A 17589-nucleotide genomic window follows, 5' to 3' on the forward strand; every position below is an offset into this window, starting at 1 on the left:
GGAGGTGTCCACGCCGGGCCCTTGCCTTCCTCTGCCAGGCTTGGGTGCCCCAGGGTCAGAGGTCTGCTAAGCGTGACTCTGGGGTTAGACCCGCAGTCGGGGCCACGCGGGAACGGCATTCAGAGCTGGGTATGCAGGGGTTTCTGGGAGGACGGGGGCTCCCTCTGCCAGCCCTGGGGCTGGGGGTGGGTGGCCAAGGTCTTTCCCTGGTGAGGCCCCTGCTCTGGCTCTGCCAGGGGATGTGGGGCACAGGATGGGCGGGCCCCATGCCGCCAGTGGGCTGGGGCAACCTGGGGCTCACCTGTCTGTCAGCCTGGGGGTGTGAGGTGAGGCAGCTGGTGGCATGTGGCTGGGCCTGGCCTCGCTCAGTCCTGGCAGGGGAGGTGGGGCCCTGGTGTGTTCCCGTGCCCCCCTGAGGGAGGTCACTGCAGCTCCCACCCACCCACTGGCCTGGGCACGTGGCATCAGGCAGCCCTGACCAGATGGTCTTGGCACACAGCCTGTCCGTCCGCAGCCTGAGGTCACCCCCGTGCCGAGGTGCCCGGGGCTGGACAGCAGGGTGGTGCTGGTGACATGGGGGTCCTCCTGGGGAGGGCGTGGGCTCGAGGAGGGTCCCACCGACTTAAGGTTCTTAATGCTTTGACCAGGGCCTCACGCTTCCACTTTGCCCTGGGCCCCGCAGACTCTGCCGCTGGTCTCCCTGGGGCTGCGCGTCCAGCCTTGGGTCCGGCTGGGAGGGCGCCAGGGGGGCGGTCACGTGTAGAAGGATGCGGTGACTGGCTCCCGTCTGTGTGGAGCAGCCTGGGGTCCGCGGGCTGTGAGGCCCGCCCTGGACTCACGCCTCCCTGGGAAGAAGGAGTCGCGCTTTTACGGGGCTCTGCACACACACGGGGCCCTGCACACACGCAGGACTCGCGTCAGGCTGGTCTCGCCTGCGTCCGTCCGAGGTGGCTCCTGCTGACACGTTCCACCTCGCCCCGTGGGCTCGACGGCCCGGCCTTCTGCCCCGGGCGTTTGGACACCACCTCTCCCACTCGTCCTAACGGCTCTATTGAGATGTGATTCATGGGCCACATGACCCATCCACCTTCAGGCACAATCAGTGGCTTTAGTGCCCGCGCGGAAGCGTCGCCAGTCTATTCCAGAACACTTCCGATCTCTCTGTGAAAGCCCCCCCGCCGGCAGCCCTTGTCTGCATCCCATCTGCAGAGGTCCCCTACCTCTGTCTGCAGGGCCGTCGGGTTTCCGCCGTGGGCACACCGCGAATGGGCCTGGGTTGGGGCTGCTTTCGTGGAGGCCGCGGCCGTGCCCAGCACTCAGCATCCTACCCGGCTCCCGGTAGCCGTCCTGGGAGCGCCGCGGGGCAGCCTGATGGGCCTGGGACGGCGGGTACCTGTCTGGGGCTGGTTGGCCTCTTGGAGCCGTCTTCTGGGGTCGTCCCTGGGTGCCAGGCCCTGGCCTGCCGCGCGTGACACGCATTCGTTCTGGAGCAGTGGAACGTGTCAGCAGGGGCCACCCTTGGTCAGAGGCGTGCTTGGGGCTCACTGTTCAGGGTGTGTGGGCGCCGCTGGGGTGAGTCTTTCCTGCCCTCATGCTCGGTGGCGTCGGGCTGGTAGCTGGAGGTGGATGCGGTGGGAGACGTTGCCCCCCGGAGCTGGGAAAGGCTCCACGTGGAAACCCCTCCTTTGCTTTTTCCAGAGCCAGTTGGCAAGCACTCGCCAGCACGCGGGGGGGTAGGGCCTCTCGCTGCTCCCGGGAGGCCGCCTGGGATCCTTTTGGCATGAGGCAGGCAGCCCCAAGGGGCAGTTTCTGGCCCCTGGGGATGGATGACCCACAGGGCCGGCCCCACGCCCTCTTGGGGCCACCCAGCCCTGGAGGAGCCCCCGGGTGGGGCCTGCTTGGGATGGGCAGGGCCAGGGCTTACACATGCCTGCCCACGGCAGAAGCTGTTCCCGGCCCAGGCCTGCCCTGCTGCCCCACTGCCCAGCTCACCTCACCTCCCGGCTCTCCCCCCAGTGGGGTCCAGGCAGACATGGGGAGGCCACGGTGGCAGGAAGTTCTGGGCTTGAGCCACCCTCCCACCTTAGCAGCTGGTGCTGGAGTCGGGGCTGAGGACAACTTGGGTGCCCACCCTGCCCTGCACCAGGACTGCCATGGGGGTGGGTCCCGGGGTGCTCAGGAGAGAGTCAAGGAGCCACTGGTGGTGGTGGTGACCAGGCTGGCCTTGTCACCTGCCAGTGGAGGGAACGTCACTTGTTGGTGCCGAGGCTGTGGCACTTTCTTTTCTTTTTTGGTCTTTTTAGGGCCGCACTGTGGCATGGGGAAGTTCCCAGGCTGGGGGTCGAATCGGAGCTGCAGCTGCCGGCCTACACCACAGCTCGCGGCAACACCGGATCCATAACCCACTGAGCGAGGCCAGGGATCGAACCGGTGTCCTCATGGATGCGAGTCAGATTCGGTCCCACTGCGCCACGCGGGAACGCCTCCATGGCACTTCCTTTTATTGCTGTGCTGCTCGGCGGGTGTGTTTACATCCAGCGCTGGCCCTGGGACGAGGGGGACTGGGCTGGGGGTCCATGCCCCAAACTGCCAGCGTGGGCTTCGGGGCGCATGTGACAGACAGCACGTCTCCTGGTGAGAGAGGGGCACGTGAGTGGGTGTGGCGAGAGTGGTTGTGTCTGCGTGTGTGAGTGCGGGTGCAGGGGTCTGAGTGCAGGTGTGGAGGGAGGAGGGGTGCCTGTGCGGGAGGGGCAGCCCGTGTGAGGCTGTGGTGGGGGGAGCGTGCTCCCTCCCTGCCCTTGGCGGGGGTCAGGGGGTGCCCGGGCCCCGGCCCCCGTCTGCCTGTGGGCTGCCCTCTTCGGCTCTGGATGACCTGCAGTTCCTGACGCTCCGGGGGCCGTGGGGCTGGTACCTCCCGGCTGCTTGTTCGAACGCCTGGCGGACACTCCGCCTGGTCTGGTCTGTCACTTCGGGTTGACGCTTAAGTGCGCAGAATGGCTGCAGCCCCCGAGCGTCGGGCACTTGAACTTCTCTCCCGCGGAGGAGGCAGCCCCCTTCCCCTTCCAGCCCCTCAGTCCTTGGGGTGCGCTGTCCCGATGCCCTGCTGGCCCCACCCCCCACGCCCTCCGCGCGGCAGGTGGCGCCGCACGTGTCTCTGTGTTGGGACCTCCAGTCTTCGGGGGGCGGGGGAGCTTTGGAACCCAGATGCCCCTCGGGCCCCTCTCACCCGCGGGGGGTGGAGCCTGGGCAGCTGCGGAGCTGGGGTCTGGCCGCACCCCTGCCCAGAGCCGCTTTCTGGGGGGAGGGTGGGCCTCAGTTTCCTGCTTGGCTGTGGTCAGGGCCAGAGGCGAGCCTGGTGGGGGGTCAGCAGAGACTGGGGGCCATCCGTGACTGCCTCATGCAGGGCCAGCTCGTGGGGTGGGGCGTCCCACAGATGTGACCTTCGCCCTCCCAGGGGAGGTGGGGGGGCGGCGTCTGAGCAGCGAGGCCAGATTTCAGTCGCCGGGGGTCCTTGCATCTGGGGACGAGTGAGCAGACAGATGCGCGGGGCCTCCCTCCGTCTGGGAGGCTTCCCCTCCTCCGCTGGCCAGAGGGCTGCCACCCCCGCAGGAGCCCTTGGGCAAACCTCTGCCAAGAAAATGCCCACGGGCCCCTCAGCTCTGGACCTGCCCTCGGACGGCTACTTACTTCAGCGGGGGGCTGGAAGGTGGGGTGTCAGGTACAGACGACAGGCCCCTGGCGGCCTGGGCACATGGACCCTCCCCTGCCTGCTGGCCGTGTCGCTCAGAGGCGCCCTCCCCCGGCTCACACAGCTCCCTCCTGCTCAAGATCCAGTTTGCATCACCGGGCGAGCTCGGGGGCAGCCAGGATGTCTGTCCTCAGATGCCCGGCCACAGCCCCGCCCCAGGCCTGCTGATGAGCCCAAGTCTGAGCCCCCGTGGGCTCTGCGGGCACCGGGCAGGGGGGCCGGGGCACCTGGGGGTCTCAGTGGAGCCGCTGGCCAGTGGGGCTGCAGGGGGGTTCAGTGTCCTCTGTGGTCCGCGGCGCGTGGGCTCGTGTGAAGCCCAGGAGCAGCCCCTGAGGGCCCGCTGGGCTCGGAGCCTTACTAGGTGGGGCAGACGGGTGGGGGCTGGACACCCAGGACTGCGGGCTCAGCTGTGCTGGGAGCGGATGACCCCATCCGGGGATCCGAGGCCTCCTTCCTGCAGGGGCAGGGAGCCGAGTCAGGGGCCAGGATGGGGGTGGCTCTGGCGGCTGGTGGGCACGGGTGCTGAGTGCGCGGGGTCCCGGCCTGTGTGTTGTCCTGAGCAGCAGGGATGGAGCCTCTCCACCTCCGATGTCCAGTGAGTTTCCAGTGCCAGACCGGGCGTGGCTGGGCCCCCGTCGGGACCGGCCTGGCTCTCCGGTGTGATGGCGGCTGGGGTGGTGTCCAGGGCCCACGGCCCCTGGCGGGGATGCCGGTGGAGGAGTGAGCTCCCTGTGGTGTCCGGCTGTGATGTGGGCGTCCTGGCTGTTGTGGATGGGGCCTCTGTCCCAGGGGTGTGGGCAACTCCCCGAGGGGGTGGGTGAGGGGCCAGGCTGTGCATCTGGTGCAGAAAAGGGGCTCTGGGGGGGAAAGCAGCAAGCCAGCCAGGGGGACACTGGGGGTGGCCACCCGTGGGGGCCAGGCAGCGTTGGCACACCCGACTCAGTCTCGACCCCCGCCCTCACTTCATGTTTTAAAAATTGAGGTGGGGAGTTCCCGTCGTGGCTCAGTGGTTAACGAATCCGACTGGGAACCATGAGGTTGCGGGTTCGATTCCTGCCCTTGCTCAGTGGGTTAAGGACCCGGCCTCGCCGTGAGCTGTGGTGTAGGTCGCAGGCGGGGCTCGGACCCTGCGTTGCTGTGGCTGTGCTGTAGGCAGGCAGCCGTAGCTCCGATGTGACCCTCAGCCTGGGAACCTCCATATGCCACGGGTGCGGCCCTAAAACTAAATAAATAAAACAAAAATCGAGGTGGAAATCTCACAGAATGAAAGTAACCACTTTAGGTGTAGGGTTCAGGGGTGTCGGGCACATTGGCCGGGCTGTACGGCCACACTCAGGCTGGAGAGCTGCTTGGAAGCCCTTCCTGAGCGCCCTGTGTCTCATCCCTGGGGACCTTGGGACCTGGCCAGGCTGAGGGGACGGTGAGGAGAAAGGCTCGGTGGGAGAAGGGCCAGCAGGTGGCAGGAGGGCAGGGGGCAGGCTGGGAGGGCGCTTGTGGGTGGTGCTTTTAGAAGATGGCTTCAGGCCTGTCGAGGAACCCGCTGGAAGCCACAGACCCCGAGGAGATGGGGCAGGGTCCGGACTGTGGGATGGAGCCCAGTGGCCTGGGCAGGGCTGGAGGTGGGGAGAGGGTTTGAGCTGGGGGGGGCGGGGGTGCGGCAGAGAGGGAGGCCAGAACCGGGGACGCCAGGGCCGGGTCTGGGCTCTATTCTGTGCACAGTGAAGCCATGGGGGTCTTTTAAAGATGGGAGTCCCGGCGTTCCTGTCGTGGCTCCGTGGTGAACGAATCTGACTGGGAACCATGAGGTTGTGGGTTCAATCCCTGGCCTCGCTCAGTGGGTTAAGAATCCTGCACTGCTGTGGCTGTGGTGTAGGCCGGCGGCTACAGCTCCGATTCAACCCCGAGCCTGGGAACCTCCATATGCCGCGGGAGCGGCCCAAGAAAATGGCAAAAAGACAAAAAAAAAAAAAAAAAAAAAAAAAAGATGGGAGTCCCAGGATTAGGTGTGGGTGATAATTAAATAGAACTGTACACGTCTGGTTCTAGACGGAGGGCACACTTAGCTGTAGGAAGAGGGAAACCGCAGACAACGGGAAGGTATGACCCGCCCAGGATTCTCCCACCCGCGACAACCGCTTCCGCGTTTTGAGGTCGTTTCTTCCAGGTTGGGGTTTTGGGGACATGGTTGTGATTCGGATTTATAAACAGTTTTACGTCCTGCCCCTTGTTTTCCACCTTACTAAGGTATAATAGAAACAGACTAAACTGGGGGTTCCCGGCGTGGCGCAGTGGAAACGAATCCGACTGGGAATCATGAGGTTTCGGGTTCGATCCCTGGCCTTGCTCCGTGGGTTAAGGATCCAGCATTGCCATGAGCGTGGTGTAGGTTGAAGACGTGGCTCGGATCTGGCGTGGCTGTGGCTGTGGTGTAGGCCGGCGGCTGTAGCTCCGATTGGACCCCGAGCCTGGGAACCTCCATGTGCCACAGGTGCAGCAGAAATAGACTAAACTGCCTTTTTTTTTTTTCTTTTGTGGCCGCTCCGAGGCATATGGAGTTCCCAAGCCAAGGATCAGATCTAAGCCGCAGTTGTGACCCACACCACAGCTGTGGCAACGCCAGATCCCCAACCCACTGTGCTGGGTCGGGGATCAAACCCGAGTCTTGGTGCTGCAGGGGCGCTGTCAGTCCTGTTGCGCCACAGCGGGAACTCCTAAACGGTGCCTGTCTGAAGTGTGCGATTTGGTGGCTTTGGGCACACAGATACGTCCCAGGTCATGAAACATTTACATTTGAGAGCCCTCACGAACCCTTGAGCCCAAGGTCAGATAACAGGCATTTGCCTTGAGCCCAGCCATCTCCTTGTGCGCCCAGAACTGGCATCATGTTGATATTTCCTTGTTTCCTCAAAACGTCTTCTGGGAGTTCCCACTGTAGCTCAGTATCCATGAAGACACGGGTTCAATCCCTGGCCCGACTCAATGGGTTAAGGATCCGCCACTGCCGTGAGCTGTCACGTGGGTCGAAGACTCAGCCTGGATCCCGCGTGGCTGTGGCTGTGGTGTAGGCGGGCGACCGTAGCTCCGATTGGACCCCTAGCCTGGGAACCTCCCTGTGCCGTGGGTGCGACTCTGAAAAGACAAATAAATAAATAAAACATCTTCTGAAATTCGCTCTCTATGGCTTCTTTCGCAGATCCGCCGTTGTTTTTACTGCGTCCTTTTATAGCTACTGTTTGGGCTGTTTCTCATCCTCCTAAGCCTCCCTGCACGCAGCATCTCCGTGGAAGGGTGCCGGGCTGCGGTGCTAACGTTCACCTCTCCTCGTTTTCGTTCTGGACCGTGTGCCGTCGGGTGTTCGCAGTTTAAATTCCCAGACCGGGAACGACTTGGCCAGGGCGCTGGCTGGGCTCCCGGACCCTGCATGCCTGTCTCCGCATCGCTTTCCAGAAGCGATTCCACCCCGAGCGCCTTGGGCGGCTCGTCCCGGTGCCCCGGCCTCGGCCGGACGCCCGCTTCTCAGACGCCGACGTCGGGTGCGACTTCATTTCGTTTATGAGGAGCAGGCTGCGCGTCTTCCTGTGTGTTAGAGAAATTGCGTTTCCTGGTTTGCGGCCTGACCGTGTTCCGGGTGCTTGTTTCTGTCTGAGTCTCAAAGTGCTTTTTACCTGTTTGCTGATCGGGGCCCCAAAGTAATAGCATCACGGCTCACGCTCTCTGGGGTGTGCTGTTTGCCGTCCCCGTGGGGCTCTTATGGAGACAGCCGACTCCCCCGCCCCCCCCCTCAGCCCGGGGCTTCTGTGGGGGCCTCCGCGGAGCCCAAGGCTGATCCGGGCCGTCATTCCGCGCCTCGCCTGCTGGCCCATCTCTGCCGCAGCACCGTGTGGTTTTAGGGATCGTAGGACGAGCTACGCAGACAAGACCCTACCTCTGCCCGCCGCCCGCCTTTTTTTTGGCTGCCCTGTGGCTTATGGGGCTCCCAGGCTAGGGGTTGAATCGGAGCTGCAGCCGCCGGCCTCCACCGCAGCCACAGCCATGCAGGATCCGAGCTGCGTCTGCGACCTACACCACAGCTCACAGCAATCCCGAACCCCGGATCCTTAAGCCACTACGCCGGGGATCAGGCTGGAACCTGCGTCCTGAGGCTGCAGAGATGCTGCTGATCCTGTTGCGTCACAGTGGGAACTCCTTCCTGCCCTTTTTAAAGTTTCTCTCTTGTTTAGAGCTTTGTCCACTCTAAGGTCACAGGTCTTGTTGACAGGTGGCTGGGAGGGGGTGGGGGAGTTGGGGGGCCACTGGGGTCACGTGGCCACCCCCACCTGACCTCACCCCCACCCACTGGCAGAATAAGTCACATTCCTTTTACGAGAAGCCGGGCTCGGCACCTGGTTCTGTCCGGAGCCACGCCCCCCCAGCACCCCCAATTGCTCCGTTCCCTCCTCCCTCCAGCCCCTCGGAGCTCTCTGGAGGCGGGCGAGGCCAGGACCAGAGCACCAGCATTGAGGGCAGTTTGCCGAAGATTCTGGTGGCTTCTGAAGCCCATCCCTTTGAGGAGAGCAGAATCTGTGTCACCTGCAGGGCCAGGGCCCCCAACAGGAGCCCCTTGAGGAAGGGCCTGAGGCCTCCAGGGTGGGCCTCGGGGGCCCTGCCTTCTGCTCGGTGTCCCCCCGCCCCAAGGACAGCAGGTGCTGGCCCTGCAGCCTCCTGCCCCAGCCTTCCACCTGCTGAGGGACCCTGCCCACCGGGGACCCCACCCACCCTGCTCACCCCCCTCCCCCAGCGGGGTCGGGCTGGTCCTGGAGGACTGGAGAGGGCCTGTCACATGGCAGGCAGCACAGTCATGCACAGTGTCCCAGAGCCAGCACCTGGCAGGTTTTGTGGGGGCTGGGGATGTCCAGGAGGCATGGAGGGGCTGGGGACATGCAGCTGTAGCCCTGCGGGTCTGGAAAGAGGGCCCCAGGCCCACCTGTCTCCCCCGAGGCCCCTACCCCAGGGTGCAGTTCCCTGAGGTGGTCTGGGGGTGGGGGGTGGAGAAGGTCGGGAGGGGGAGCTGAAAGGGCGTGTGGGACCCAGAAACAAAGCAGGACGACAGGAAGGGTGCACGGCTGGGGGCCGCTGGCGGACCTGCTGCCCCTGTCCTGGGAGACAGTGTCTGGCTGCGTCTCGCGGGGCCGTCACCATGAAACACCCTGCAGTCTGACCCCTGTCCCCACGCGTACCTGGCCGGAGGAGGTGGGGTGGGGAGGGAAGGGTGTTTCCAGGGGGGAAGCTGGCTGTGGGGGCAAGAGCTGAGCTGCAAGGCCCGGCTGGCGGGGGGCGTCTCTGAGGCCCGCTTGCTCCTCCGGGCAGGGAAAGCACCCACAGGAGACCCTGGGGACACGGCGGGTGCCCGAGAAGCCCGAGTTACTCTTCCTAAGTGTGGCCGTGCAGCTTACAGGATGCTGAGTCCTGGAGACGGCTGGGCCATGCTAAGGGTGCCCAAGCCACAGCGCTGGCAAGGAGGACGCCCCCTTTGGGCTGCAGGATTGAGCCAGCAGAGGCTGTGGGCCTGCTGGCTCCTTGGGGAGCTTGCCTGTCTCGCTTGCTGTGTTGCTTCTGCAGTGGATGGAATTATTATTCTCAAAAGTCTGAGTAGGAGTTCCCGTTGCGGCTCAGGGGTTAACGAATCCGACTAGGAACCACGACCTTGCGGGTTCGATCCCTGGCCTTGCTCAGGGGGTTAAGGTTCTGGCGTTGCTGTGGTATGGGTCACAGATGGGGCTCGGATCCTGCGTTGCTGTGGCTGTGGTGTAGGCCGGCGGCTATAGCTCCAATTAGACCCCTAGCCTGGGAACCTCCATGTGCCATGGGCGCAGCCCAAGAAATGGCAAAAGGACAAAAAGACAAAAAAAAAAAGTCTGAGTAAAACGGGTGCACTGCTCATGGTCCCCACAGGAGGGCACTGCAGAGGCGGGCGCTCTGCGGGAGGAGGCGGTTCTGGTCCCCCTGCTGCTGGGATGGTTGGGGGTGTTGCGGGACTGGAGGGCGGTTGTCACCTGCTGGGTCACTGAACCCAGGGCGGGAAGATGGGGCCCTTGCCCCTGGGCTCCGCACACGCTGCCTTGTTACCGTAGTGGCGTTTTCATTGTATGGACACATTCGCTTTTCCAACTTGTTTTCCCAACAGGGAGCCCAGCTCTCAGGCCCCTCCCGTGTGAATTCACCTGATGCAGGTAGAAGCCTAAGCAGGACAGAAGGACTCTCCTCCAGAACCGCAACCCCTGCTGGTCCGAGGTGGGCTGGCCGCTGCTCTCGGGGAGCCTGGTCCTGCTCCCCCAGTTTGGCCCCAGGGTCACCCTGTGCTCTCGGCCACCCACAGGCCCTGCTTCTTCCTGTGCCGGTGCCACCTGTCCCCAGGGTCCTGGCTCCCTGCCCCAGCTGTGCCCACGGGGAGGGCAGGGAGGGTTTCGGGACAGGGACGCTAGGCCCCCGTCTGCGGCTTCCTCAGCCGAGCTTCTGTGGGTGAAGACAGGCAGGTGGTGTGCCTGCAGGGTGACCCTGGCCGTGGGTGCCCAGCTAAGGGGAGAGGGGTGCCTTGCAGGGAGCAAGCCCAGCGGGGGCGGAGGGGGTGCGTGAAGTAACCCGTGGCTGCTTTGCAGGAACCTGGCCCATGGGGCCGAGCGGGGTTGGAGTGGCCCCGAGATTGGAGGTGCTACCCACCCCCTCCCAGGGAAGGGCCACTCTGGCCACCTGCCCCTGCTTAAGGCGGCCCATTTAAGGGCCACCTGCCCCTGCTTAAGGCGGCCCAGTTAAGGGCCGCCTGGCCCTGCTTAAGGCGGCCCAGTTAAGGGCCACCTGCCCCTGCTTAAGGCGGCTCAGATGGGGGCCGCCTGGCCCTGCCATGGTGGCTTGGATGAAGCTTGAGCAGCTCCGGTCCTGCGGCGGCAGGATGCTGGGGGTTGGGGAGGCCTGGAGCCCCTAGGCACTGAGCCGCTCACCCCGCCAGGGGCACACGAGGCGTGAGCAGACCCTGGAGGCCCTGGAAGTCGGGGCCCCCAGTTCAGGAGGAGGCGGGCACGAGCTGAAGGAGTGGGGGCCTCGCTTCTCCCCATGAGGGCCGCCCCCCACGAGTGCCCAGGCCGGAGGCTTGGACGCAGACCAACGAGGTCCACACGGCCCAGGGCCGCCCGGATGTGAAGTGGATCCTCAGGGAGAGCGTTCCAGCACTCGGGGTCCCGCTGGCCCTGAGGCCTCCTCCCATCCCAGCTGGGGTGAGTAGGGCGACTGGGCAAGTGGGGCCTGAAGGGGCTCTGGGGTCCGGGGGCCCTAGGGGCCACGTGCTGCCCCGACGCAGGCAGGTTGCAGGAGCGGGGGGCTCACTGACAGGATACAGCCATGGGCTCGGGCTGCAGGGCCCCCCTCGGCCACTCCCAAGTCACTCGGGAAATGGTCGTGGTGTCTGCTCCTCTGGGTGGAGCCGGTGGCGAGTGGCCACCCTGTGGCCTCGTGGGGGGACCAGCCTCTACCCTGTTCTGGTACCTCCCCCGCCCCCCGCTCCCGCCATCAGCTCAGCCGGTGGGAGGCCTGGGGCGCCTCTCAGCCCACCCTCCCCCCTGCCCAGGGCTGGGCTGAAGTGGGGGAGGGCAGGGGTGGGGCCCGGTGGGGGACCTGAGGTGTATGCCAGGCCTGGCTGACGTCTCGGGGTGCTGTTCCCCTCTTGCATGCTCGGGGTGAGGTGTCCCCATTTTCAAATGGGAAGCTGAGGCTCGGAGTCCCACAGCTGGTGAGGGGCAGAGCTTCCAGCCCAGGCGGCCTGGTGCGCCCCCCTGCCGCCTGCCCTGCCCAGCCTGGGGAGGAGGGTGAGCAGGCGGTCTCTTCCCACCACGACCAGGAGTCCCCTGATACTGGCACGAGGTTGCCCCTCTCCTGTGGGCAGGACCGCAGGCCCAGGTCTCAGCAGCGAGTGGCCCTGCAAGGGGGCTCCTTGGTGGAGGGGGGCATCTCTCTTCTCTTAGCAGCCTCCCTCCCCTCTGTCCCTGGCACCCTCCTTCCTGGAGCGACCTTGACCCTGCGCTGCCTTGGGAGCCGCTGCCCCTGCCAGGACCTTCCAAGGCGGCCCCTGTGCTTTGTGCGGTGGGTGTGTTGCCAGAATTTGGCCTCTGTCCACTGGTACCGAATAGAGACCAGGAGCCCGAGTTATGGAGGCAGAAAAAGCTGGCTCTTACGGCTTTGCCGGGCAGAGGAGGCCTCAGCAAGCTAATGCCTCCAAGACCGTGCCTGCACTGGGAAGAGTTACAGCGAGTCTGACGGGAAAGGGAGAAGGCAGTTTTCACACAGGAATCAGCACAGGGCGGACGTGCCTCCTTCTTTGCTCGGGGGCGTCTTAGTCCTCAAAGCTGGCGTCGGGCGGTCTCGGCCTGATGGTGAGGGGTCTTCTGGGTCCCTGCCCCGAGTCACAGGACTGGAGAAAAGGGCAAATCAGGCAGAGGTGAGAACAGGCCGGGAATGTTCCTGCAAGACTTCAGGAGCTTGTCACCTCTGGCTCCCAGGCAGGTGTGCTGGGGTGCCTGATCGTCAGCTTGTGGGTGATTGTGTTTAGGGCGATGGAGCCAGGGGGAAGGACAGGGAGGACTCTGAGCTGCTCGCTTTTAAAGTTTTCGTTTCTAAGAGGAGCATGAGGGCTACACCTTTTCCCTTAGCTGGGTGAGGTGCCTGTGTCATTACGCGTGTCCCTTGAGAGGGAACCAGGATCCCACCCCACGGCCGCACTGTTGCTGCTTGACGGCCCCTCCCGGGTCTCTGCCCCCTCCCTTCCCTGAGCAGCACCTGTCTGCGCCTGCCCCTTGGAATGCAGGGATGGCCCTGGAGGCTGGATGAGGCCCACTTCCAGGAACAAGAAATGGGGGACACAGGGAGGCTTGTGTGCCCAGGAGCCCCACAGGGCTCTGCTCGGTTGCACGCGCTCCCTTCTGTTTTGCAGGCAGGGTCTGGGGCAGGGATGGGGTCTCGGGACCGTGTCATGGGGTGGGTCCTGGGCCAGGCACAGCCAGCCAGCGGGGCAGCCCCTCGGGGGACCCTCCTGCCACACAGGGTGTCAGCCGAGGCCGTGGGGTAGGATACAGCAGCCCCACGCTCGGTCTCCTGAGCTGCATGCGCCCCTCTGAGCCAGCCATCACCCCATAAGCGGGGTGTCTCTCCCCCACATCCAGGGTCTTCCATGGCCACCTGGAGGGAGCCTCGTGCCTGGGTCCTCACCCTGCAGCGCCCAGGCCCCAGTCCCGGAGCCCCTCGCGGTCACAGAGGGGGCTAGCGGGGTGATGTGTGCGCTGGGCCTTTCTGCTCCTCTGCTCACCTGCGGGTGTGTTCGCGAAGGCTCTCCCGGCTGAGCCCTCGCACAGGAGCCGGCCAGAGAGCGCCACCTGGTGGGCAGCGCGGACCCACCAACCGGTGCATCACTGCCGAGCGGCGCTTGTGACGCCCTGGTTACAGCTCAGTGGGCTCCCTGGAGCCCAGACCCAGCCGGCCTGCCCTCCCGAGGGCCGGTGTGGGCGAACCCCAGGCCGAGGGCCAGGCGGATGTGTCTGGGCTCAGGGTCTGGTTGGAAGGGGGCCTCCGTGCTGGGCTCGCTTCGGCCCCATAGTCACGCGAAGGTGGGTGGCGAGGCCGGGGGGCAGAGCTGTGGCTGGGCGCTCCGTGATGAAGAGCTGCGTGGCGTGAGGTTTGTCTAAGTGGGTTTTCCAGTGAGTTTCTGAAACAAACAGCAGAGCCGTCTGCGACCTTGTCTTCCGGGCACACGCGACGCTGTGCTGGAGCGGGCCTGGGAGTGTTCTGGAAGCGGCCTGGCACCGCGGGCATGGTTTCGGGGGTCACTGCTGCCGGGCCTCTGAGTGGACGGAGCAGGGATAGATGTGGCAATAGACGCGTTTCCGGCCTACCTGTGCTCACCTGTGCGCTGCCAGGGGACGGACGGGCGGACGGGGTGGCTGGGGCCCGTGCAGTGGGCAGGCTGGGGCAACCTGGGGCTCACCTGTCCGGGTGCGCGAGGTGAGGTGGCTGGTGGCATGTGGCCGGGCCTGGCCTTGCTCAGTCCTGGAGCGGGGGAGGGGGGGCCCTGCCAAACTGGGCACGTGGCGTCAGGCACCCCTGGCCAGCTGGCCTTGGCACACAGCCTGAGGTCCACCCTGTGTGGAGGCGTGGGAGCAATGGGCAGCGGGGTGGTGCTGAGGACAACCTGGGGCACCGCCACCCCCAGGGACCCCTCTGCCTTGCTGCTCCCCAACTGTGTTCCGGCTCCAGCATGTTGCTTACGGGCTCCGTGGGGCTCTGGGTGTCCCCTGGGCCTCGACCCAGAGAGTGTCCTGGGCGGTCACTCCTCTCGCTGAGGTGGTCACAAAACAAGAAGAGCTGCAGCAGCTCTGGGGGTGGCCGGGGTGCAGGACCTGAGGAGTGAAGCCTACGTGTGGGCAGTGGGGGGCGCGGGCCCCCTGGGCGGCCTCAGGGCTCTGGGGGCGATGCTGGAGGACCCTCCCCAGGCCTGGAGGGTGGGGCGCGGTCCCCCTGGTGGCCGACAGCACCTCCTGGCTCCCACGGGCCTGGGTCCTCACCTGCAAAGCTCCTGCGGTGACAGTCCTGTCACCTGCTCCAGTCTCAGGGGCACTGCTGTGGTTTCGACTTGCAGCCTTGGGGAGGCTCCAGAAATGGGAGGGGTTTGGAGGTTTGAAACGTCAGGTCTGCAGCCTCTGGGAGGCCCTTTCTGGCTCCACCCACCTGTCTGGTCATCTCCCCACCCCCACAGAGCCACCCTCATGGGCGTCGGGGGTGGGGGAGGCCCACTCAGTGCCCCGCTTCCTCTGCTGCTGAGAGGAGCACGTGATGCTGATTGACCGGGACCTGCCGGGGGACCTGGAGGGGACCCAGGGACGGCCACACCCCGGGACCAGGGTGGGGGCTGAGGCTGGGCCTCCTGAGGTTTCCTGCCCCCAAACAGCCCGTGCAGCCCCGAGGACTGGCCTTCTTTCAGCTTCGGGACTGGCCAGGAGACGGAGTTGGGGGAGCACTTGCTTGGGGAGGTGGCTGGCGGGAGGGGCGCCTGCTGAGTGCCCACGGGTCACCATGGCAACGGCACATCCTTGAGGGCGCTTTGGCTTCAGGGGGCTGCGGCAGCCAGGCCTGCTCGGCACCCTCCGCCGAGTACATGCCGGGGCCAAGGGCCTGTGTGCGGTTGGGGTGGGAGAGCCCAGTGGGGGCTTACGCGTGGGTGGGGGTGTGTGCACAGGCACGCCCACAAGCACACGCCTGAAATCTGGCCTGTGAGGCAGCTGCTCGCAGCCCCATGGGACCCAGGGACACAGCCGAGGTTCTGAGGTCTCCTCTGGGGTGACTGAGCTGCCGGGTGCCAGCCTCTCCACCCTGTGCGGGGGTGTCAGGAATGAGACAGAAAGTCCTTGGGGAGGGGGTGTGTGCTGAGCAGTGGTGGGGCAGGAGGGCAGGCCGGGTGGGGTTGCCAGCCTGCTGAGCTTGTCCTCCATGTAGGGGACACCCGGCTGGCCCCACCACAGCATCCTGCAGCCACCAGCTGGGCCCAGCCTCCCCCAAGCCCTGGCTCAGGCAGGGAGTGGGGCAGCTCGGGGCCCTAATTTGGGGGCCATGTTACCCATCGAGGGGCCACCTCGTGCTGCCCTCACATCACGGGTTCCCCACCTGGCGAGGGTTCGGGTGACAGACGTCCAGGGGCCACAGGTGCTGCGGAAGGTGCGCTGCTGTCCTCAGGACAAAAGCAGCGCCGGGGGCCTCAGTGGGCATTCTGCAAGAGAGCGACTGGAGAACACCAGGCTGCTGGAGACCTCTGCTGCTGGCTTTCTCGGGCCAGGGTCCCCAAGCCTCAGGCTGGAGGGTGTTCTATCTCCTGGCCCTGGCCCCCTGCTGCCCGGAGCCTGGCATGTGGCCAGGGGACAGCCGCCAGCCCTCAATCCCAGCCCCCTGGGGTCTCACAGCCTTGACTGGTGTCATCCATCGCCTTGGCGACAATGACAGCCCTGGGGCACGCTCCAGAGGGGTGAGGGGGGCGAGCCAGTCTGAGAGAGATGGGGGAGGGGGTCCCCGCAGCCCTGAGACCCTGACCTCACGGAGGGATGTCCATGAGCCCCCAGAAGTGGGAGCCGAGTGGGCATCGGCTGCTCTGCCAGCCCCGTGCCCCCTGGTGAGGTCAGTGCAGCACCCAGGGGCTGGCCGTGGATGGCAGGCTTGGGCCCCCGTGGCCGCCCTGGGTGTCCACCTGGCTTGGGCCAACAGCGCTGCCTCCCAGGGTGGGGGGTGCTTAGAGCAAGGCTCAGGGTGCAGAGGCTCAGCCCTCCATGAGTCTGGGGGCTGTGGAGCCCGGGGTTCGGCCCGGCTGCCCCTGAGCGCTGTCTCCCTTGCAGACGGCGCCCCGCTCAGCGAGCTCTCCTGGTCGTCCTCCCTGTCCGTGGTGGCCGTGTCCTTCTCCGGGCTCTTCACCGTCATTGCCCTCATGCTGGCCTGCCTGTGCTGCAAGAAGGGCGGCATCGGCTTCAAGGTGAGGGCTGGGGGCCTCGGGGGCTATGGATGCGATCCCAGAGGCCGGGCCCCCTGGGGACCGCAGAGACCCGGGTCTGGGTCCCCACTGGCCTCCCAGCCAGTGCCTCCCCCATTTGGGGTCCCCTGTGGGGGCCTGGCCTCACGCTGTCACGCTCGGCGTCGGGCCTCTGTGGGCCCAGCACCCCATGCTGGTGAGGAGGGGCCTCGAGGGGGCCACAGGGGTCCGGAGCCCACGCGGGGGGCTCCCGGGCTCCATGCGCACGGCGTCCTCGAACCCTCGCCCGTCGGAATCAGCAAAGGGAAACCAAGGTTGCTCAGATATGCTTCCTGGCATCGGAGATCCTCTCTGGCTGGGGTCGCCTCCCTTTGGTGTCTTCTGCCCCCTGGGGAAACGATGGAGGCCACCCGCCTCGGGGGCTCCGCTCCCAGGGTCGTTCCCCAGGCCGGCAGCGCTCTCGGCTGCCCCCCACCTTCAGCTGCAGCTCCGAGCATGGAGGACCCGGAGAAGGAGCTGGAGCTGAGGACCCAGCCGCAGCCCCCCCCACCCCCGCCCGCCCCGTGGCAGTTCTGCCAACCTAGCACATAGCGGGGCCCGTGGCCGTCCGCTGCCCACTCGGGGCCGGAGGTCAGATTCCTGGGCCGGCAGGGTCAGGAGGGGAGGGGCCGCCCGGCACAGAGCCCTGGGCCTTGTCGCCATGCCAAGCGACCCACAGCCCAGCCCTCACCCTATTCTAGGGCAGCGGTGCCCTCCCTCCTGCCCGGCGCATCTGTCGCATGTCTTTGCAAAGGTGACTTTGCCGCCTTTCATGGCCGGGCCATCCTCTCGGGGGCCCGGGAGCTGAGAGCCTGGGGTCCACGCCGAGCCCCTGCTTGGGTGTCCTTGCGCCGGGCCCGTCTCCCCGACCTGCTGGCGTCTTCCTGGAGCATCCAGGGGCCGGAGCGGCGCAGTGGGGGCGGGAGCCCGGGTGGGGCCCTGGGCTCTGGTATAAGTAGCCCCTCCGCGGGGGGTGGGAGAACAAGGCCCCACACAAGGGCCAGCGCGGCCCCTCCTACCCCTGCCCCCTTCACCTCCTGGGAACATGGTGCCCGGAACATTCCAGCACCAGCTCGCCTGGGTGGGAGGGCGGCCTGCACAGCGGGCTCCCGCCTGGGCTCTGGCGGGCCGGTGCTGGGCTCCGCTGCTGCCGGGGGCCGTCGGGGGGGCAGGGGCTGGGCCGCAATGCTCACGCTGTCCTACCTGATCGCCCGCTCTGCTGGCTCCGTCCCGCGGGCCTCTGGGTGGCACCGTCAGGTAACGGGCTGGGGCAGGG

General features: G+C 66.0%; 1 protein-coding gene and 1 long non-coding RNA gene across 4 annotated transcripts in view; one reads left to right on the forward strand and one right to left on the reverse strand.

Moving 5' to 3' along the window:
• AATK (apoptosis associated tyrosine kinase) overlaps positions 1-17589 on the forward strand; it is a 36068-nt gene that overhangs the window by 4754 nt on the left and 13725 nt on the right. The window contains 1 exon segment of the mRNA XM_021066479.1: positions 16144-16277. Within this exon segment, the coding sequence (XP_020922138.1) occupies positions 16144-16277 (134 nt within the window).
• Positions 11086-15649, reverse strand: LOC102158172. 3 transcript variants are annotated; one of them, XR_002336937.1, is made up of 4 exons: positions 15425-15649; positions 14329-15133; positions 13077-14163; positions 11086-12185 (listed from the first exon to the last, which is right to left on the reverse strand). It is a non-coding gene; the product is annotated as an uncharacterized LOC102158172 (long non-coding RNA). The 3 variants fall into 3 exon arrangements; XR_002336936.1 differs by having other exon boundaries at positions 13077-13607; positions 13752-14163; positions 14329-15649; XR_002336935.1 differs by having other exon boundaries at positions 14329-15649.

The sequence above is a fragment of the Sus scrofa genome, chromosome 12, assembly GCF_000003025.6.
Source record: "Sus scrofa isolate TJ Tabasco breed Duroc chromosome 12, Sscrofa11.1, whole genome shotgun sequence".
NCBI lineage: Eukaryota > Metazoa > Chordata > Mammalia > Artiodactyla > Suidae > Sus > Sus scrofa.